Source organism: Ictidomys tridecemlineatus, chromosome 8 (genome assembly GCF_052094955.1).
Source record: "Ictidomys tridecemlineatus isolate mIctTri1 chromosome 8, mIctTri1.hap1, whole genome shotgun sequence".
In the NCBI taxonomy this organism is placed as follows: domain Eukaryota; kingdom Metazoa; phylum Chordata; class Mammalia; order Rodentia; family Sciuridae; genus Ictidomys; species Ictidomys tridecemlineatus.
This window is the reverse complement of record NC_135484.1, coordinates 44,953,981-44,977,910: the sequence shown is the minus strand read 5'-3', so window position 1 is coordinate 44,977,910 and position 23,930 is coordinate 44,953,981. Positions and strand designations below refer to the sequence as shown.

The 23,930-nt window shown below is 35.5% G+C and overlaps 1 protein-coding gene across 3 annotated transcripts in view; it reads right to left on the bottom strand.

The window, feature by feature from the left end:
* Ros1 (ROS proto-oncogene 1, receptor tyrosine kinase) overlaps positions 1-10,122 on the bottom strand; it is a 125,297-nt gene extending 115,175 nt beyond the window's left edge. For all 3 annotated transcript variants that reach the window (XM_078019335.1, XM_078019336.1, XM_078019337.1), the window contains exons 1-2: positions 9,455-10,122; positions 2,494-2,538 (exon numbers count right to left, since the gene is read on the bottom strand). In XM_078019335.1, the coding sequence (XP_077875461.1) occupies positions 2,494-2,538; positions 9,455-9,577 (168 nt within the window). In that variant the 5' untranslated portion in view covers positions 9,578-10,122. The remainder of the gene's footprint in view (positions 1-2,493; positions 2,539-9,454) is intronic.
* Positions 10,123-23,930: the final 13,808 nt, after the last annotated feature.

The following is a 23,930-nucleotide window of genomic DNA, read 5'->3' as shown; positions in this document are numbered from 1 at the left end:
TAGAGCTGTCATATCTATAGACAGACTAGGGCTTAATGTGGTTCCCTGCAGGGCAGCAGGTTGCCGAGGGGAGTTAAACCCTGGCCAGGCCCTGACCCAGGAAGCACCCAACTTTCCAGAACATACTGTCCACTGGCAACAGGTGGAGTCCAGGGAAGCATGGCATCAAATACATCCTGGGTCCACAGGCCATTCTCACTTAACAAGGGAAACGCAACACTAGGGACACAAGCAAAAGGTGACATGCTAAAACTTAGTAGGTAGACCATTTGGGAAGTCAGCTGCCTACTTGCTGGCTTGTCTTCCACAGCTGCCCTGCAAACATCCTCCCACAGCTGCCCTGACCTCCTATTGGGCTGAGTTGGTACAATTCTTCTTACTTGCTCTTTCTGTGCCTGTGACTATATTGGTCATTCCTTCCACAAGTCACATGTGGATAACCCCCAAATTAATAACTGCTCTTCTCTAACTCCAGATCCACATATCCACTTGCTCTTTGGACATTTCTACTTGAGTCCCTGCAAACACCTCAAATGAGCATATGAAACATTAATTTCCTTGTTTTCCACCCTCATCTCTTCTCTTTCTCCTGTGTTTCTTGTAACATGGCCCCAATTTAATGAGTTGTTTGAGCCAGGAATCAGTGCTCCTTCTCCTCTCATGCACTATCCCCCATCCTCATAGACAAGCCATCACCAAGTCCTACTGACGCATCTAGTCATTAACTGAAATCCATCCAGGTTCCTCACTCACTGCCCTGATTTTCTGCTTTGCCCTTCACCACTTGCCAACAGCCTCATGAACTTTTTTCCCTAGTTACGAGTGATCTTTTTAAAACCAAACCTGGTCACAACCTTTGCTTACCTTGAATTCTGTCTCTCCATTATTTTCTGGATTAAGGTCAAGTTACCAAGAATGATATACAGCACCCTTCATGACCTGGCCTCACCTAACTTGCCAGTTTTCCTCTTCCACATCCCTCCCATTCCATACACATTGCATTTTTTCAAACAAACTGAAAAACTTTTACTGTTCTGAACAAGTTAGGCTGTTTTGCACTTTTGTTCCTTGAAAAAAAAAAAAAAAGCCCTTTAACTGATATGCCTTTCCTTCAACTTCTAAAAATCTCTTCCTCTTTCTAATTTCAGTTTAAAGGTCTTACAGGGAACTACAGAGACTTTTTCTTTTTTCTTTTTTATTTTTCCTTGTATGTAATCCTTTAACACCCATCTACTCACACCCATACAATACATCACTATTTTGGTTCTCAGATGCTGTCTGGCCATGGTTTTATATATGTCTCAAAAGGTTGAGAATCCTCTTAAAAAGAGACTGTTTATTCCGTAAATCTCTGCTACATAACTCAGTGCCTGCTTCAGACCAGTGCTTTGAATCACTAAACATTTGTTTATGTTATGATTTGGATGAGGTGTCCCCCAAAAGCTCACGTGTGAGACAGTGCAAGAAGGTTCAGAGGATAAATGATTGGGTTGTGAGTACCTTAACACAATCGGAGAGTTAATCCCCTGGTAGGTATTAACTGAGTGGTAACTAAAGTATTAGGGTGTGGCTGAAGGAGGTGGGAAAGGGGCATGGCTTTGGCGTATACTTTTGTATCTGGTGAGTGGAGTCTTTCTCTGTTTTCTGATCACCATGATGTAAGCTGTTTCCCTCCACCACATTCCTGTCCCCCCACACACCCTTTTCCTATAAAATGTAATTTTAGAAGAAACATTGAAGATTGTCTAGCCCAACCCTCATAAACAATACATAGAAAAACTAAGTCTTAGAAATAGTAAGCAAATTATCCAAAACCATGCAGCTACGCAGAATCAAAAATCACAATCTTGGGTTACTCCAGTGCTTTTTCCATCTTAACACACTTCATTTTTTTAAAAATACTCCATAATCCAGACTCCTCACTATTTCCATTGATCACTTTTTAGCAGGGATATTGTTAATGGTTTGGATACAAGGTGTCCTCCAAAAGCTCACGTGTGAGACAATGCAAGAAAGTTCAAAGAAGAAATGACTGGGTTGTGAGAGCCTTAACCCAATCAGTGAGTTAATCCCCTGGTAGGTATTAAGTGAGTGGTAACTGAAGTCTTTATGGTGTGGCTGGAGGAGGTGGGAATTGGGGAGTGGCTTTGGGGTATATATTTGTATCTGGCAAGTAGAGTCTCTTCTTTCTGATGTGAGCTGCTTGCCTCTGTCACACTCTCCTACCATGATGTTCAGCCTCACTTTAAGCCTCAAGAAATGGAGGCAGCCTTCTATGGACTAAGACCTCCCAAGCCGTCAAATAAACTTTTTCTCCTGTATAACTGTGCTGCTCAGATCCTTTTAGTCACAGCAGTGAGAAAGCAGACTAAAACTGACAGATAAATGAGATTTTATTTAGTAATTATCCTTATTGTCACAAAACCTGATCGTTGTTCCTGTTATATTAACACAAACAGGGTGAAGCTCTTGACAAGGGAAGCAGTTACTCACTGGTTCACTCAGGTTGTATGGTGTGCCAATGTCAAGCTGCCTTGCCTGAAATAGAGAAGGAGGTGGTAAATACCAGTATCAATTGGGCTCAGCATAACTAACTGCACCTTTTTTTATTAAAAAAAAAAAAACCATTCTGGAATCGTATTGCCTCCTCATTGTTTTCTAACTGTAAATAGAGAAAACAAATGTTTCCAAGTCATTAAATCCATCATGAAACTAGACAAAATGCTTCTACAATTTATAGATAGAATGCCTAAGTGTTCTGCAGGAACTACCAGGGTGGGAGTGAGTGTGACTCTAAGGAGTGGTGAAAGATGATGAAGAGAGTCTCATAGAGACTCAAGTAATTCGGAGGGTTAGTCATTAAATCAAGTCAGATGAATTATTCTCAGATTTTTCTTTTTTGCAATTACTCATTAAAAAGCAGAAAAAATACAAATTCATAATGTCATACAAGTTATGTTTATTTCTCACCATTTTTAATTTTTAATAAGAGAAGTTTCAATGGGACAAAATAAAAGGAATAGGCAATAAAGGGGAGGGTCTCCAAATTTCTCATCCTTTTCTGGTCATTATTTGAATGGAGTCCTTCATCAATAGAAAATTGGCAAAGCAGGGAAATGGATGGCACTAGAGCAGATTATACTAAGTGAAGCTAGCCAATCCCTAAAAAACAAATGCCAAATGTCATCTTTGATATAAGGAGAGCAACAAAGAACAGAGCAGGGAGGAAGAGCATGAGAAGAAGATTAATATTAAACAGGGATGAGAGGTGGGAGGGAAAGGGAGAGAGAAGGGAAATTGCATGGAAATGGAAGGAGACCCTCATGGTTATACAAAATTACATATAAGAGGAAGTGAGGGGAAAGGGAAAAAAACAAGGGGGAGAAATGAATTACAGTAGATGGGGTAGAGAGAGAAGAAGGGAGGGGAGGGGAGGGGGGATAGTAGAGGATAGGAAAGGCAGCAGAATACAACAGACACTAGTATGGCAATATGTAAAAACGTGGATGTGTAACCGATGTGATTCTGCAATCTATGTATGGGGGAAAATTGAGAGTTCATAACCCACTTGAATCAAATGTATGAAATATGATATGTCAAGAGCTTTGTAATGTTTTGAACAACCAATAATAAAAAATTTTAAAAAATTAAAAAGAAAATTTTAAAAAGAAAATTGGCAAAGGATGGCTGTACTGGGCCTATGATAATGAGATAATACCTGAATAGTGTCACATGGAAACGGACTAATTTTCAATCATAAAATCAATCATATGCTCCACTGATTCACTTAGAATCAGAGACAGAGGCAACCTAAGTAAATATTTCTAGTAATTCTAGTTGGTACCTATTAGAGCCTCCTCTTAAAGCTTTGATGATATGAACCACTGAATTGGAGAAGTGATTAATCCAGCAAGGTACATGGCATCTGTCCTTGGCTGACCCAGTACTACAAACAAGATATGTCACAGGAGATGACAGAAAACCCCAAGGAGGTTCTGGAGGTGGCTTAAGTATCTGATGAGGCCTCAGAACAGCCTGTGTTGTTCAAAGGAACGATAGAAGACATTCCATCACTAAATTCACTGAATACTCTCCTCCTTTCAATCCATTTTGCTCTCACTTTATCCCCAATGCCAAGAACAGTGCACGAGGGACAACAGATCGTCAATAAATACCTGAGGAAGGAATAAATCCATGAATTCAGGTGGTCTCCCACTTCATAATGCTCCAGAAAGCCCTTGGAAGCATTGTTCCATGGCCTAGCATTGTGTGGGTTAAATTCAAAAGTAATCAGACACAGAAACCAGAAAAAATAAAGGTTGTCTTTTTTCCCCTCTCATTTGATACGTGAATAAGATTCCTCTAAACTCTATTCCCTAACCACTTATATTTTGGGGAAAAGAAGCAGTTTGCTTATATACTTTCTATTTTCATAAGACCTAAATAATAACAAAATTTTGTTTTTAGAAAGGACTAAATGATTAATTTTTTAACCAAGTGTTTAATAATACCTTGCTTCCACAAATTTGTTCAAAACAAAGTTTTGATACCCCTTTATATGAATCAATCTCAATTATATAAACTCAATTGAAAGACAATGAGTTCCTAATTAAATTTTTTTCCAGTCCCTTTCAAAATATACATTAGTTCATGAAAGCAAAAAAGTAGATGATGAATAGTCTTTGAGTTGAGTTTTAAACAATAAAACAACAGAGATATTTCTTGGCGAACATAAAGTCACATCGTAACAGTAATGAGTTTTTCTGGTACTTATGGAGATTAAATTTAATGGGCTGAATGGAGGCAGTATTGGAAAAGGTATCTTCATGAGTTAGGTGTATGAATTTTCAAAGGAACATGTTTTGTCAACATCTTCCCTATTTTCCACTCATTTTCCATCCTTCTCCTCATAATCATCATAGCAAACATTTATTGAATTATTCTAGTGTCAGAAAGTTTTATAGGAGTTTTACACTAAATCTTACTCAGCCATTTCAACAACCCTATAAGGTGGATGCTAGAATTAGTCCCATTTTATAGCTGTGGCACAGAGGGGTTTAGTAAACTGCCAGAGTAAGGATTTGAAAAGGGCTGGTAGATCGCCTTCAAAGCCTGTGCTTCTCATGAATGTACAAGCCCTCCTAGCACCAAATTCATATTTCTCTCTTTGGACCTTAGGATCTCCCAGCAATTTACCTTAGTTCCAATAGCTCCAATTATCTGTCTCAAAGAGATAAACTCAGGCCCACATCTCAGACCCTTTTAACTTAACATCCACTTATTGGCACAAGCATTTCTGTTCTGCCCACCTCAGTTGAAAATAATCTCATTCTTTGATTCCTACCCTAATAAACAGAACAGAGCAGAATGATCTGCATTTTTCATCCCACATATTATACTTGCTCTCAATATGAAATTTTAAACTGAGTGTTCTCATCTGACACACGAATAGGATTATATATTATTCATAAGGTTCTGTGAAAATTTGATTAAACAATGTGTTAATTATTATTGTACAGAGCAGGCCTTAGAATCCTGTTATTAATATTATGTGCAAACCTGCTATAAAGAGCCCTTTGCATACATATCGTTGGTTAGTTATGCAATAATCCCCTTAGATAAATCTCTTGAGATTCAGGGTTGAAGGTGTATTTTCCCTTTCGATTTTGTATTAGTTAACCCATACCACTATTTTCTAGATATTTATCAATGTACATCCCAACCAATAGTAAATGTAAATGCCAGCCTTCTCATACCTTTGCCAAATGTAAATGATTTTATCTTTGCCAACCAGATAGAGGAAGTAAAAATTCATTTTTACATTGCAATTCTGAGAATTTTGATTATCTATTTTTAACTATCCATACCTCTTCCTTTTTGAAGAAGTTATTCAAGTTCTGAACTTATTTTACACAGTTTTTATGTATTTTGAGATTGGTAAAATTTTATGTATAATAATAATAAATAAACTGTATTTGTAATAATTTATGTAATATATTTTTTTCATCCTTTTTTTTTTTTAATACCAGTGCCAGGGATTGAACCCAGGGACACTTAACCACTTAGCCACATCCTCAGCCCTTTTTATTTTTTATTTTGAGACAGGGTCTTGTTAAGTTGCTTAGGCCTTGCTAAGTTGCTGAGGTTGGCCTTGAACTTGTGATCCTTCTGCCTTACTCAGCCTCCTGAGCCACTGGGATTACAGATGAATGCCACCATGTCAGGCTCTTTTTTTTCACTTTTTGCCTTTGTTTGTATTGTATTCTGTTTATTGTCTAATAGTTTGAATTTAAATAGTCAACTTTATTGATCATTTAGGGAGACTGGATTTTTTAAATCAGGCTTTTCAAAGCATTCCCATTCCAAAATTATAGAAACATTCAGCCCTATTTTCTTCTAATATTTTAATGGGACAAGTGAGGTTTTTATTTGTTATTTGTCTGTGTGTATTTCAATCACATCCTTTGCGTAATTACTTCCTAGAATTTATTTGAATCTGATAGTAATGTAGGTATTTATTTTTTATTAAAAATAGATGGTGCCTTCTTGGCTTGAATTCTCATCTTTATCATATTCCACACTCCCTTATAAGAAATGGACTTATTTCTGGAATATATTCCATTTTATGACCCAGTCTATTTTTATATCAATATAAACTGTACTAATTTCTGGACACTTGATAGAAGTTTTGGATTGTGGTTTTGTTCCATTACACTGTTTTAATTTTACATTTTGATGTACAAGAAAGATAATGATATTTGTACATGATTTTTTTAAACCAGACAACTCTCTGTGTCCTATGGTTCCTAATAATCTCTCAGTTGATTTTGGAAGATTCCTTTGGAATTTTAGAAGAAAATAAAAAAAGTTATTATCATCATCCTCCAATATTTTAAAACCTACAATATAACCTATTTGTAGTAGCTTTTAGCTGTCTAGTGTTGGAAGCCTTAATATCTTAACATGCCGTAACTTCCAATAGGGCAGAAATTGCACAATCTTTTTATAATCCCAAGTGGGCTTACCACAGAGCTGACTACACATAGATACCCAGGAAATTTTATTGGATTGAACTGATACTTCCAACTGAATACTTCTCAACATTAGTTTCTCAGTTGCTGGGATTTATCACTCAAAAAAAGGATTGTATTGCCAAAGGTTAGAAAATTGTGATTAAACAAATCCTTTATACTGTGCCCTACAGATCTACTAAAAGGGTGGAACAAAATGCACTTCCTCAAATTATGTGACCATCAATTTTGTTTATTATTTTCTTTTTTATCAAGAATCTCCCATACTGGTTTTCTGAAGAACATTACTTATTTATTCTGCTGCAGATGGCATATGGAATTCAAGCATACTTGCCAGTTAATATACTCAACTAACACGTATAGCTCCCTTAAATAATGTGAACACCCATCTTCGAGCACCAGAACTCAGACTTGTGCATTTTATGTGGTGCTGAGGATTGAACTCGGCGCCTTGCCTATGCTAGGTGAGCGTTCTACCGCTGAGCCACAACCCCAGCCCCTTGCCCAGCAATTCTAACATCCTCTTGTTCAAGACTGTCTCTTCATTCAATCAAAAAATGCTTCAATATCAAGAATCACTCAGTGAAATCAAGGATGATCTTACAGCAAACATCCATGTTAAGAGGATGGCCCAGGACATAATAAGCCACACAGCCTCTGCCCTGATCCAGGGCTATGCTCACATTCACCCCTCCAAGTCCTGGGTGGGCGGCCCTGATCAGATTATTCTTATCACAGTCTCTGGTCAAATTGGCAGGCTGTGTCTCTCCTGCTGTCCCCCACCTCATCAGCTGTGCCATTCCTGTAGGTGGGGAGCGGAAGGCAGCTCAATAAAGGAACAAGCTGTCCACTCTCATAGCCAAAACCTGACCCAAGCAGCCCACACAGAAAGACAAGAATAAATACAACTAATCCAAACCAAATATGGAGCCCGCAGTGCTAAAGAATCACAATTCGATCCAATAGCAGGGAAATTAACAAATTAGAGTGATACTCAGGGTTTAGGGAGAAACTCATAATACAATGTGAAATGAAAAGGCCTGGTGCACAACTGGGTGTAGAATTGTATGTAAATATATATTTGAGGATATATTTGGGAGAAAACACTAAAAGAAAATATAATTAGAAGTTAATAGTAGTGTGATTATATGGTTCTTCCCCCTTCTCCATTTCTTTACCTTAAAAATATTTTACAACATATACATAATCTTATTATAACCAGAAAATCATTTTAGAGATAAAACAATTAATAGTTCCATGCTTCTGGTGTTTTCTTTGTTTTTGTTGTTGTTTATTGTTGTTTTGCAGTACTAGAATCAAAGCTAGGACCTTGTACCTGCTAGTGAAACGCTGTATCACTGAGCTACATCCCCAGCCCAGCCAGGCTTCCATTTTTAAGTTTGGATTACCATTATAAAAAACTGAAGTCAATATTCAACATTAAAGGCAATGAGATCTTCAGCAAAGATTTCTATAAAACATGAATCTATTTTTAAAATGCTATTATCTATAGTAAGCTTAAGTAGTATTTTAAACTATAATTTAAATCAAACTAAAAGTGTGTAACGCGAGTTTCTTTTTTAATCTGCCACTGATTTCTATCTCTAATGTTAGCATAATAGTGATGAACATATTTGGTACTTCATTATTTTTAAATATGTGACAATGTGTCATATGTAAGCTCTCATATTATTTCCTTGGTCTTTAGATAGGAAAGTACATTTTTCTTTAGCCAGCAAATACTTGATTTTTAAAGATGATCCCATGATTGTTTAAGGCACAACTAAATTGCAAGTGAAAAATATGATACAACATATGCAGAAAGTATAGAAGGTGTAAAAAACAAGAAATAAGAAAACAAATTTCTATATGAAAAAATTCATTAATTAAAAATTACTTATGCACAGCCAGAAATAAGAGAATTTACAAATAATTTTTTTCTTTTGAAGTGAAGTGTTTTACATGGCATCTGCATCTGCTTCTGTCATCCGGTTCCCTGTACTGTGATCCACCCATGATACAAATATTACTGTTACTGCAGAATTAGAAGATTTACACTGTGGCCAAACTCCTTCATATTTAAGACAAATATGAATCATATTGTGATCAATTAAATGAAATATTTTTAAAGTATGCAAAATTAAGCATCTACTTAAGCCTCCTTTTCCCAATCCCCACACTACCACTCCCCCCTAAAATCTATAACCAGAAGACAAAGAAACAAAATTACCTGACTTATCTTCTACAATCATGAACACTCCTGACTTAGTTCAGGGAGGGGGGGAAAAAAAAACCCTACCTTTCCTTGTTACCACTTCTCATGAGAAAAGTTCTCATAAAAAGAAAACTGTTCTATCAATTGTAACAAGTGGAATTCATATTCCCGTCCCTGTAAAGACAAATCTGTGATTGTTGAAACTTACCAGGCTGGATACACACGACTTCAGGCAGCTGTTTAAAACTGTACACTGCACCACAGAAATCCATATGCAGCCAAGAGTCACAAAATTGACAAATTTCAGGATAAGCCAGTGAATGTTCTTCATCACTTCACCAGTAGAGAATTTTTAGATGGCTGGTCTTCTGATTTTCTCCATTTTGCTATATGAATTCTTTAGGCTTCATCACTTCAATTGAAAGAATGGCTAGTGGATTTTTTGTTGTTGTTGTTTTACAACGATCGAGTATCTTTGCCTTTTTGAAATAATATTTCGACCTTATAGTTGAGACCTTTGAATCCTAGATAGCTTGTAACAATCACATAACAGTTATTTCATGACTTAGCTTCCTTTTACTCCTATAATGAAAGTCACTCACCAACTAAAAGGTTAGACCTTAGCGCTTCTCATGGAAAGTAAACAAAGCAGAAAACGTAAATTGCGTGTTGGCAAGCTTGTGACACTTGCACAGTCTGAAAGTAGAAGGCTCCCATGGATCATCTACCACTTTACTTCTCTGAGGTTGGTTCAGTTATGCAGGAAATTGGGTTTTGGCCACCTCAGCTTTAGCAAACAGTAACACTATTTTAATAATTATTTTTTAAAAAAATAGAAGCATCTAAGCCAAGTATTGCAAGAGAAAGGGAAAACAGAACACCTCGAAACCAAATACTTGTTTTAAAATTAAAGAGCAAACAAAGTTGAAATTAATAGACGAATTCTCTGAGGGTGAGTTATAGACAAGGAAGTTTGTTAGAACACTTGCAGAACTTTACTACATATTAACTAAAACACTCTTATCAGGCCTATTGAGACAGAAACCAGCCACCAGAGAGACCTCAGATATGTACAAGTGTAGCTGCCCTGAAGAGGAAGTAATATGCAGAATTTCAGTTAGCCTGGCATCAAGATAAAGTTAAGTCAAATTCTAAAACAAAGAATTTGACATCTACAAGGTGCAGAAGGGATCCTGGATGGCTATTTTTTTAGATTGTGGAGTGGGAATTCTTCAAGACCAGATATTTTTGTGATAATGTTCTTTTTTAATGATAATCTGAAGTGTCAAATAAATGTCTTTGTTTTATTAAATAAATTCTAGCAAATATAATTAACCTTGTTTTAGGGGTATGAGGTTCTCATTGTAACCCATGCATGAGGTTTTTTTTTTTGAGCCAAACATCTTCACTAAATGCTGACAGATTGTATGCAACATAAACCTAAATAGAAACCAACCCCAACTGACCCCATAAAACTTATTTTCTTGATAAAATTCTCTATTGTTCACCTACTCTTTGTTCATTTTTTGCATTTTCAGGAATATAAGGAGATTATATATATATATATATATATATATATATATATATATATCTTATATATATAAGATATATACTCAATATCTTGGTTGGAGGAATCTGACCATCTTTCTACAAAATACGCTTTTAAATCAGAGAAAAGGTATCTTGCATAACAAAAAATTTTATCATTCCAATAAAATTTATCTTCTTGGGGTTGGGCTTGTGGCTCAGTGATAGAGCACTTGCCTAGCATGTGTGAGACACTGGGTTCGATTCTCAACACCACTTATAAATAAATGAGTAAAATAAATGTCCATCAACAACTAAAAAATTTTTTAATTTATTTTCTTCTTCACTATGTTCTTTTGGTGTGTTTTTTGTTTGTTTGTTTGTTTTGGTACAAGAGATTGAACTCAGGGGCATTAACCACTGAACTATATCCCCAGCATTCATTTTTTATTTTGAGATAAGGCCTTGCTAAGTTGCTTAGGGCTTCACTAAGTTGCTGAGGCTGGCTTTGAACTTGAAATCCTCTTGCCTCAACCTCCTAAACCACTGGGATTACAGGCAAGTGCCACTGTGTTGGATTATTGGTGCCTATTGCCCTTTTAGCACAAGCAACATTTGTAACTTTTACTTCATTGACAAAATGGAGCACCAAATATGATCCACTGAAAACTTACATGCATTCTTTTATCTCATTTCTTTGTTCTAACTTTATTGGTGAGATGGGAAAAAGAAATATCCTTCCAAGTTCAAGATTTTTCATTTATGCTGGTTTGCATTTGTGCTGGTTTTGGGGATTTAACCAGCACATAAATTTGCATTTGTGTGGGGTGAAATGTGTTCAAGTACATTAGCTGCAGAATTACTTATATCCGTCTATCAGTGAAAGGTCATTGCACACCTGATATTCCCTTTATGCACATGCAGCAAGGCATGTAGTTGTGTTGTCTCTTTGCCCCTCAGTGGTAAATCCATATGACATTTTTCAAAATGAAATTTTGAAAAATAGGTAATTGAAAAAAATGAATTTTCAAAAAAAAGATTAAATACAGCAGAGTGAAAAAAAATGGAATTTGAATCAAATGTAAACAAAATTAGAGAATTATCAATCATTGACCATGTGTGTTAACTTTCTGTTATTATAATAAATACCTGAGATAATCAACTGATGAAGAGGAAAGTTTATTTTGGCCTACAGTCTTGGAGGTTCCAGTCCATGATCAAGTGGACCACTGCTTTTAGTCTCTTGGTGGGGTGGCAGACATCATGGCAGGAGCATGTGGTGGAGCAAAGCTGCTTACCTCATAGACAAGGAGTAAATGAAAAAGAGGAAGGGGCTGGGGTCCCATTTTTCCTCTTGAGGGTACCCTCCCAATGACTTTCCACTAAGCCCAACCATTTAAAGACTCCACCACCTCCTACAGCACTTCTCTGGAGAACAAACTTTGAACCCATGGGCTTTGGGGAAAATTAAGATACAAATGATAGCACCATAAGAATAACGATATTGCTGCATTTGAGACTTTAGACCTGCAGCCGAAGGAAATAAGTGAGGGTAAATTACAGACATAAATGAAGAAAGACATTGTGATGAAAAATATATCCCAGAGGAAGTCATGCTGGCAAAAAAAAAAAAAAACCACATTAATAAATCTCTTGGAGATATTTCGGAATATCTGAAAACACAGAAGATAAAATATCTAATATTGATCTTAACTTAGAAAGAAATTTGACAATTTGTAAAAGCATAAAAAAGAAGATCTCCTTGGATTAAGTTGCAGGATGAGAACAGGAGGGTAAGAAACAAGTGTAATTTTTCCCAGTCATTATTAAGATCACTTTGCACGTTTTCAGATTACATAGTTATTTTTATGGTCCTGCGCTACCAAGCAAAATGAGGATTGCCTGTATAGTAAACCACATGGATGGGAGGGTCATAGTCAGAGGCAACCACAGTTGTCTTCTCAAGGGAGAAAGAAAAAAAAATTATTTCCTGACTACCCATTTGTAATGTCTGAATTTTGTACTCTGAACACATATTACAGACTCAAAAAAATTTTTAAAACAATAATTTTAAAAACAGTCTATTCTAGCATTTAAAAAAAAAAAGAGAATTCACAATCCTGCCAATTCATCTCATGTTAAAATAGGATACCCTAAATACCCAAAAAGCTCAGGTCAAGAAAATTCCTCCAAAGTATCTTTGAACAAAATCTTAGCTACAAACAATAAAATTTTATCCCCAAAACAGGACTGAAACTGCTGTTTAATCCCCTACAATAAATCAAATTTCCCATAAGATAATCTCTGTAATTAAGAGATCACATTCTGAAACAATGACCTGGGTTCATAGATGGACTCAGGTAGCATTATGACAGAAGTTGTTCAAATGTTCTCCATGTTCTGATCCTTCTTCATTGGAATGATCTTCACATTAAGTTACGAATGGAAATAATTTGATATCATCAGATATATTTATCAGTTCTGAAGTTATATTTATTGAAAATATACAGTACCTGTGTAGTCAAACTCAGTTGCTCTTTTGACAATATCATATAATTCGAGGGAAGTGAAATTGTAGAGTCATCAAAAAGAGCCCCAAACATGGATCCACTACCATTTTACTATTAGGCTAGAGGAGGGTCACGTCAACATTCAGGACCTATGAATGTGCCATGCAAGAAAATTCTTACTCAAGCATACACTTCTGCCATCAAATTTTACTGCAAGTGTGGTCAGAGTGTATCACAGTACATAAGCTGAACCTTGAAATTAGCCAAGATGCACTGAGCATCACCAGGGCTATCATTGTTTCTCTGATGAAATATGTTTTGACATCAATCTATGAAGCACTGTCCCCAGTTAAGTTCCTTTGACCCAATGCATCTCATCCTCGTGCCTTGGGAAAGGGATTATGCTACAGAATGCAAAAGACAAAAGTATTAGATAACTGACTTTTGAAACTCAAAAGGTCCCAGCCAACAGGAACAGAAGTGAAAACCAGAAATTAAATTTAGTTTCTGCTGTGCAATTTGTTCCTGCTATATTAGTCTCAAATTAAATTTTTATTTTAGGCTAGGACCTTGGTGGTTGAAATGCAAAGGTAGGGTGCTTGACATTCTTTTTCTTTGCATTACTTTGCTGTGATTTAAAAATGGAAGGGGATATATCACCAAATGCCTTTTACTTATTATAATAAGAGAATAAAAATAATAATGTCAAGATATAATTTGGCTTTTTTTTTTTCTCTCTCTCTCTTCTAAATATTTACTTCTGAATTCTTAAAGGACTTTTGTTACTATTATCATCATGTTGTTGCTGTCATTCAGGGCATTTTTCCATGACACTTCCAAGTCTAGAGGTTTTTCAGAAACCTAAAGTCCTAAAAACCTAAAGTATTTAAGTGGTTGCTCTTTTAAGAAGTATACTTACTTCTAAAATAATAATGTTTAAAAGACATTGTGTTTTGTTTTTTTAATTTGTTTTTTTTAGATGCACATGACAGTAGAGTGTATTGTAACATGTTATAATACATACATGGAGCATAACTTATTCTAATTAGAATCCCATTTTTGCAGTTGTGCATGATATGGAGTTCCACTGGTCGTATATGACATTGTGTCTTAATGGAAGATATTTCCAAAAATTGGATGACCACTTAAGCATTTTACCTAAAGTTAGCCCTGAAGTAAAAACTACTTTAGGACTAAAAATAAAAGGTTTCTAAAAGTAAAAGCAGGCTCCTGAGATGTTACCTCTCCTAGCCTCCAGAATAGAGAAATGAGAATCTAAAATCCATTTTTTTTTCTATCCTTTTCCTTCAAGAATGCCCAGTCTTTGTATCTAACACTGTTAGAACAATCTGAGGCACTGAGGCCAGGGAATCCCACAGTATCCCACCACAGCACACTTTCATCTTACAGACCCATCCACCCAACCCCAATTCCTTGGGCCAGAATTGCTACTGTTTCAAATCTTCATTCTAGGCACAACCAGATGCACAGAAAATAGAAGGCAGCTTCCTAAACTAGCTGATGGGCAAAGGAGACAGAGAGAACAATGATGGCACTTGCAAAGGCAGGGAACTCAATAAGAGATGGGAGCAGTCAGTGTGGAGGAAATTGACCCATGAGAAGCAAACCCTAGAACTCATCTTTTAATTAAGTCATGCACTTTAAGAAACTCATAATCATCATTATCATTATTAAGCTGGAGGAAACTTCAACATTGACCTTATTACAGACAGCATGAAAACAATAAAAGGGGAAAAGGAAAATACAAAAGGAAACCCTACTAATTATATCCCTTATGCCCGTTTACCATTTAAGACTAATTAGTCTGAGCACAAAACCAATTAATTTTTAATAGACTTCAGACTAAAAAAATTTTCCTTCCAAGTATAAATCAAAGTTCATCTAGGAATGAAAAGAATGGGAATCTTTCAGATTTCTTTGCTTAAAAACTAATTTGAGTGTAAAGTGAAGTTCTAGAACTTTAATATGTGGAGAGTTTTGAGGTAGAACGTGGCATTAAGGATTCAATGCATTTTATTCCTATAAATCCCTCACAGCCCTGCTCTTTTAATTGCTAAAAGAAAGAAAAACTTAACAGTGTTTTCTTTAGTTATTTATATTTAATAAAAAGATCTCTTGATATATAGGGTTTCAAGATGGCAGAATAGAGGATGTCACTTTCCTGGCTTCTCCATGACATAAAACCAAGAAAGTAGATAGACAGCTTCTCAGCAGGGTGGGTGAAAAAAACAGGGGAGGGTGTCTTTACTGGGAATTAATACTAGACATTCAAACAGATTGGGGACTTAGGACATTGGATACAATAAAATAAGGAAGAAATCCCCATCGCCATTGCCACTGCCACCGGCATCCACCAAAGCAGTCCCTCCGTGAGCAGAGTGGAGAGATAAAGGAATTAAAGGAATCTGAATTTTTAAGGGTCTTATGGTTTGTCTGGATATGAAGAGATCAAAGATCAAAGATACTGCTGAATTAACCTGAATGATGTGCTACACAATATCCTTGTGCAGAAAAGAAGCTACATATCTCATGGTAACCTGCAGAAGACAGAGGAAGAGTAATTTTGTAGCCATGGTGCAGAGGCCTGCAACTAGGGGAGTCAATTCCTTGCAAACCCTCACTACAAGACACAGAGAGTACCTAAGTGAACAGGAGAAATGTGAAGAGGGATTTACACAAGTTGTGGAAACTCACTCAGGCCCCTGTTCCCCCTTGAGTTTGGTGGCTCACAGGACTAAATGGGAGAGACCCATCCAGTAGGAATTTAAAAGGGCAGGAGTGATTGAATTTGGAGACTGAACCTGAGAACCAGGAAATGCAGGGTCTCTGGGTAATGGAGGGCACTAAGGATTGATTGGCTCCTCCACCACATGAGTGGAACCCCAGCATGGACTAGCAACTCCTGGGCCCTGGAGGTGTACTGAATTAAAATCTTCAGACCAGTTGCCATTCAACAAAGAATCTGGAGCCTTAGGCCTAAACCTTGCCTCCAGGAACTCCACCTACTGGATCTCTACTCACACTCTATCAACCCTGAGGGTGGAGCCACTTCACATTCCAGCCCATCCCACCTAACCTGCTGAATGGAGGCCAAGAATTTTTTGAACTCCAGTGGAAACAATTCTTTAATTTTACATGGAGACCTTTTTTTCCCCCCTTTTTTTCTGTTCAAATATGACCTGATGGTTCATGGACATTTATACATATACATATTTGTCTCTTTTTTTCCCCTCATTTCTAGCATTTGTTGCAGTCACTTCATTTTCATGGCTCAGTATTTCAGGGCTGGAATGTTAAGTCAGTATATTTTAGTATTGTTTTGTATCCTTTTACTTTTATTTTATTTATATTTTTACTTTTAATTTTTTTTAAAAGAGAAAAAGAGAATTTTTAATATTTATTTTTTAGTTTTCGGCAGACACAACATCTTTGTTTGTATATGGTGCTAAGGATCAAACCCGGGCTGCACGCATGCCAGGCAAGTGCACTACCACTTGAGCCACATCCCCAGACCTTTATTTTAATTTTTAAAAAAATCTTATGTATTTTTTTCTCTCACTTATCTACTTCCCTTGATTCTCTTTCTCTCTTTTCTTCTGCTAACAGCCAATCTCTATTATGCTCTCTTTCACTCTACCTTTAATTTTTTTACTTCTATTTTCTTTCCTCCTCCTTCAAAATCATCATAAAATACATGTCTTTTATTCTTTCCCTATTCATCATTTGAAATTGTAAACCCTTTTGCAAATGTATCATTTTTAATATGGGTAATAACTGATCACTTCATTTCTGTATATTGTGACCATTGGCCACTAACATCATAGATATCATAGCAGAAACCATCTATCTGGTTTAATGTTGTACATTGTTTGCATTGGTTGTTATTATTTGTCTCCCCCTCAGCTGTGAGGTATTGGAAACCTTCAGGGACACTCTACATCCATAGGGCAAAAACTCTGCTACCTCAGATCCATACTGTTAGATTGGTAGATCCACAAACAAAATAAAAAAGCAAGAGAAAAAATAGACCCAAACAAAACAAACTTCAATAACAGAATCCATCACCACTACAGTGGAAGAAATGTCAGAAAAAGAGTTCAGAATGTACAGTTAAATAGATCTGTGACAGAAAGGTGGACATAAGGAGTGAAATTGGAGAGAAAATACAGGAAATGAAAAATCACTTCAGTAAAGAGAGATTCTAAAAAAAAAAATCAAACAAATATCCTTGAAATGAAGGAATCAATAAACTAAATTGAAAGTCAATGGAGGGGTTGGGGCTGTAGCACACTTGCCTGGCATGTGTGAGACACTGGGTTCGATTCTCAGCACCCCATATAAATAAATAAAAATAAAGGTCCATCAGCAACTAAAAATATATATATTTTTTTTAAAAGTCAATGGAAAACATCACTATTAGACTAGAACACTAAGAAGACAGAGTTTCAGGCAATGAAGACAAAATATATAATCATGAATATGAAGTTGACCATGGAGAAAAGATGTCAAGAGACCATGAACAGAACTTTCAAGAAATATGAGATAGCATGAAAAGACAAAATATAAGATTTATTGAAGTAGATGAAGGCTCAGGCATATAAACTAAACAAATGCACAACCTTTTCATTGAAATAATATCAGAAAAATTTCCAAATCTTAAGAATGAAATGGAAAATCAAATTCAGAAGGCTTAGAGGACCCCAAATATACAAAATTACAACAAACCCACACCAAGTCACCTTATTATGAAAATGCCTAACATACAAAATAAGGATAGGATTTTAAAGGCTGCCAGTGAAAAACAAGAAGTAACATTTAGAGGGAAATTAATCTTGATCTCAGCTGATTTTGCAAACCAGACCCTAAAAACTATGAGGTCTTGGAATAATATATACCAAGCTCTGAAAGAAAATGACTGTCAGTCAAGAATACTATCCCCAGCAACATTAAGCTTCAGAATTGACAATGAAATAAAAACCTTCCATGATAAACAAAAGTCAAAAGAATTCACAAATAGAAAGCCTATTCTACAAAACATACTCAATAAAATATTTCCTGCAGAAAAATGAAAAATAAAAGAGAAAACCAGAAAAGGGAGGAACTACACTAGAAGATGACACATCAAAGGAGAAACTAATTCAAATTAAAAACCAGAAATAAGTCAAGATTTCAGGGAGTAAAAATCATTTCTCAATAAGAACATTGAATGTAAATGGCCTAAACTCATTAATCAAAAGACATAGACTGGCAGGTTGGATTAAAAAAAAAGACCAAACAATGTGCTGTCTCCAAGGGACTCATCTTATATACAAAGATATTAACAGACTGAAGGGTTATAACAGGATGGGAAAAAACATCATTCTCATGAATCTCATAAACAATCATGGGTTTCTATCCTCATAACAGATAAAGTGGACTTCAAGCCAATGTTAATCAAAAGATGACAAAGAAGGTAATTTTATATTGCTTAAGGGAATTATACATCAACAAGATATAACAATCATAAATATTTATGTCCCAAACAATGGACCATCAATGTACATCAAACAGACCCTTCTCAATTTCAAGAATCAAATAGACCACAACACAATAATACTGGGTGACTTTAACACCTCTTTCACCATAACTAAAATTAATTTAGTTTTTATCCCTCCAAATAAAAACTAAGTAAATAAGCTATAGAAATAAAGAAGCTATAGAATTGTAAGAAATATAATTTATAATTTAGACTTAACAGACACATATAGAATATTTCATCTATCAGTGACTAAATATATTTCTCAGCAGCACATGAATCATTTTGTAAAACAGACCATATCGTACACCACAAAGCTACTCTTGGAAACAACAAAAAAATAGAGATAATACTTTGCATTCTATGAGATCATAATGGAATGAAATTAGAAATCAATGATAAAATTAAAAAATAGAAGCTACTCTATTACACCTGGGAATGAAATAATACACTATTGAATGACTAATGGATAGTAGCAGAAGTCAGGAATGTAATTCAAAATTATTTAGAGGTAAATGAGAATCATGACACACCTTATCAAAATATCTGGGACACTACAAAGACAGTTCTGAGAGGAGAGTTCATTGCACTGAACACATTATTTAAAAGAATAGAAAGTAACCAAATAAATAAGCTATTAATATATCTCAAAGCCCTAGAAAAAGAAAAAGAAATCAACACTACAAGAAGTAGAAGACAGAAAATAATTAAAATCAGATCCAAAATCAATGAAATTGAAACAAAAAATTTTTTTAAATGAAAAAAGTTGTTTTTTTGAAAATAATAAAATAAAATCAATAAAACTAAGAGCCAATCTAAGAATGAAAAAGAAAGAAAACTCAAATTACTAGAATTCACAATGAAAAAGGAAATATTACTACAGACACTATTGAAATATTGAAAATAAGCAGAAACTACTTTAAAAATCTATACTCTGATAAAATTAAAAAATCACAAAGGCATTGACAAATTTCTAGAGACACATGACCTACACAAATTGAAACAGGAGGACACAGAAAATTTAAACAGATCAGTTTCAAGCAATGAAATTGAAGATGCCATCAAAAGCCTACCAAGAAAGAAAAGCACAGGTCCAGATGGATTCCCAGCCAAGTTCTACCAGACTTTCAAAGAATAAACACCAATACACCTCAAATTATTCCATGAAATAGAAAAGGAGGGAACCCTTCCAAACTTATTCTAGTATCACCCTGATACCAAAACCAAAAATACTCAAGGAAAGAAAACTTCAGATAAATATCCCTAATGAACATAAATGCAAAAGTTCTTAATAAAATACAGGCAAATAACATAGAAACATATTATAAAGATAGTGCACCATGATCAAGTGGGTTTCATCCTAGTAAAACAAGGTTTGTTCAACATACGAAAAATCAATAAATATAATTCACTACATCAATATACTTAAAGACATGAGTCACATGACTATCTCAATAGATGCAGAAAAAGCATTTTACAAAATATAGTATCAAGTTCAACACATGAGAAAAACTAGGGATGGTAGGAACAAACCTCAACATTATAAAAGCTATATAGCTAAACTGAAGGCCAATATCATTCTAAATGGAGAAAAATTTAAATCATTCTCGTTAAAATCTGGAATAATAGAGGGATGACCTCTTTTACCACTTCTATTCAACTCTAGCCAAAGCCATTAGGTGAAAGAAATTAAAGGGATACAAATAGGGAAAAAAAATAGCTCAAACATCCCTACTTTCTAGTGACACAATCCTATATTTAGAATACCCAAAAAAACTCCACCCCAAACTTCTAGAACTCATAAATGAATTCAGCAAAGTAGCAGGATATAAGATTAACACTCATAAATAAATTTCATCCCTATACACCAATGATAAATCTGCCAAAGAGAAATTAGGGAAACTATCCCAATCATGATACCCTCAAAAAAAAGAGAGAGGAAAAAAAAAACCTGGGAATCAATCTAATAAGAGGTGAGAGATCTCTATAATGAAAACTGCAGAACATTAAAGAAAGAAATCGAATATCTTAGAAGATGGAAAGATCTTCCATATTCTCGGATAAGCAGAATTAATATTGTCAATATGGCCATACTACCAAAAGCACTATACAGATTCAGTGCAATTCCCATAAAAATTTCAATGATGTTCTTCATAGAAATAGAAAAGGCAGTCATGAAATACATTTGGAGGCATAAGAGGCCCAGAATAGCTATTTTAGTCAGACTTTTCACCACTGTGACAAAAGTACCTGACCAGAACAAGTGTAAAGGAGGAAATGTTTATTTGGGGGCTCATGATTTAGAGCTCTCAGTCCATAGATAGCAGGCTCCATTCCTCAGGACTCAAGGTGAGGCTGACCAACATGGTGGCAAAATATGGCATAGGGAAGCAGCTTATATGATGACCAGCAAGCAAAGAGAGAGAGAGATCTCTACTTGCCAGGTACAAATATATACAACAAAGCCATACCCCAATTTCCACCTCCTTCAGCCATACTCTACCACTCCAATTACCATTCAGTTAATCCCACTCAGAGGATTAATTCACCGATTGGGTTAAGACTCTTACAACCTAACCATTTCTCTGAACTTTCTTGCATTGTCTTACACATGAGCTTTTGGGGACACCATATCTAAACCTTACAATAGCCAATGCAATCCTTAACAAGAAAAGTAAATCAGGAGGCATCACAATACCAGACTTAAATTATACTACAGAGCTATAGTAACAAAACCAGCATGGTATTAGCACAAAAACAGACATGAAGACCAATGGAACCAACTCCATCACGTTGGCTTATGAACTGACTTCCTCAACAAGACTCTTAAAGCACAGGAAGTAAAATAAATACTCCTAAAGCACAAGAAGTAAAATAAATAATCAGTAAATGGGACGGTATCAAACTAAACACAGCAAAGGAAACAATCAAGAGCATGAAGAGGGAATGGGAAAGAATCTTTGCCACCTGCACCTCAGATAGAGCATTAATCTCCAGGATATTTAAATTTAAATTTTAAAAAAACCTTAACACCAAAAAAAATTAACCTAATCGATAAAAGGGCAAAGGAACTGAACAGACACTCCACAGAACAAAAAATACAATTGGTCAATAAACATGTGAAAAAACGTTCAACATCTCTAGCAATTACAGAAATGCAAATTAAAACTACACTGGTATTCCATCTCACTCCAGTAAGAATGGCAATTATCAAGAACACAAATAACAAGGGGCTCAGTTGTACCTCAGTGATAGAGCCCTTGCCTGGCATGTGTGAGGCATTAGGTTCAATCCTCAGCACCACACACGTATAAATAAATAAAAGTATTGTGTCCATCTACAACTAAAAATATTTTTTTAAAAAGGAATATAAGTAACAATAAATGTTGGTGAGGCTGTGAAGAAAAAGGTTCACTCATACATTGCTTATAGGACAGCAAGTTGATACAACCATTCTGGAAAGCAGTATGGAGATTCCCTAGAAAACTTAGAATAGGACCACCATTTGACCAGTTATCCCACTCCTCAGTATATATCCAATAGACTTAAAATCAGCATACTACAGTGACACAGTACATCAATGCTTATAGCAGCTCAATTCACAACAGCTTAGCTATGGAACCTACCTAGGTGCCCTTCAACAGATGAATGGATAAAGAAAATGTGATATCTATATACAATGGAATATTATTCAGCCAAAAAGAATGACTTTATAACTTTTGCTGGTAAATCTGGAGACCATCATGCTAAGTGAAAAAAATCCCAAAAAGACCAATGGTCAAATGTTCTCTCTGATATGTGGATGCTAACACACAACAAGGGAAGAGGGGAAGAATAGAAGTTCATCATATTAGACAAAGGATAGAATAAAGGGAAAGGAGTGGGGAGAAGAATGGGAATGACAGTGAAATGAATCTGACATAACTTTCCTATGTTCATATATGAACACACACCACAGTGGAACATCCACATGAATGGGATCTTAATTAAGATGTTATACTCTGCATATGTATGATATATCAAAATATACTCTACTGTCATGTACATCTAAAAGGAACAAGTTTAAAAATTAAAATTAGTAAAAAAAAAAAAAAAAAGATTTCTCAGTCTCTCTTACATAACTTTACTGAGAGCACTTCGACCACTTAGAAGTAAAGGTCTGCATGAGAGCAAAGTGTTTTTATTTTAGAAGTTTGTATTGTTGTTATAATGCTAGAAAGTACTGTTTAAACTCATAGAAGATAAAGAACTAGGCAACCAGGGCTTCAACTTTAGAAAATATCTGCATTTGCAAATATTGCAACATATATTTCAAAGTTTCCAATTGTATCCTTTAGTCCGAAAAAAAATTCACCATGCAAAATGATTGTGAAACCCTCTAGGATAGAACAATGCAATATTTACTTTGCCATTTCAAAGACTGTCCTTGGAGAAGCTGATTGGTTCAACCACAGGCAACAGAGCATTAGTGGGTGAAGGCACAGTCCGCGGTGCAGGGCAATGAGCCGCCCTATCACCAGGGACAGGAGCTTACATGCCCATTACCTGCTTTATGAATAGGAAGTAAACTGCTTTGGGGGCATCTATCAGGGTTCCTATTTTAAAAGATTGTCATTATGGAGAAAAGAGTCTGCAATAAAACTTTTGAAGATATGCTGTTTTAATTTTTATATAATACATCAAAGTTTAACCCCTGTTTGAAATATACACTCAACTAAGAATGATTCTGATGGCCTCTGCCGAGAGTTCACAGCTGTTTTGAAGCAGACCTGCAGTGTATTCTCTTACCTCACACCTACAAGCACTGCTTATGTGGTATTTATTGGAAAATGGTTTACTCTTAAGACTCAAATAGTTGTTAGCAGATTCAGTTTGCAATAGAGAAAATTGAAGCTGAGGAGGTTTTAAGGTTTCTCAGACTCATACAGATAGAAGGTAGGAAAATGGGACTGAAACACACAGATTCCAAAATCTGTAACTTTATCCTTAACATCAACATTAAATTGCCTTAATCCAGGTAATATTGTAAGTGGGTCTTCAGCACATCGTTCATCTCTCTGGTCTGGAATAGATCACTGAAATAGTGTGTTTTATTTATATTTATCAATTTA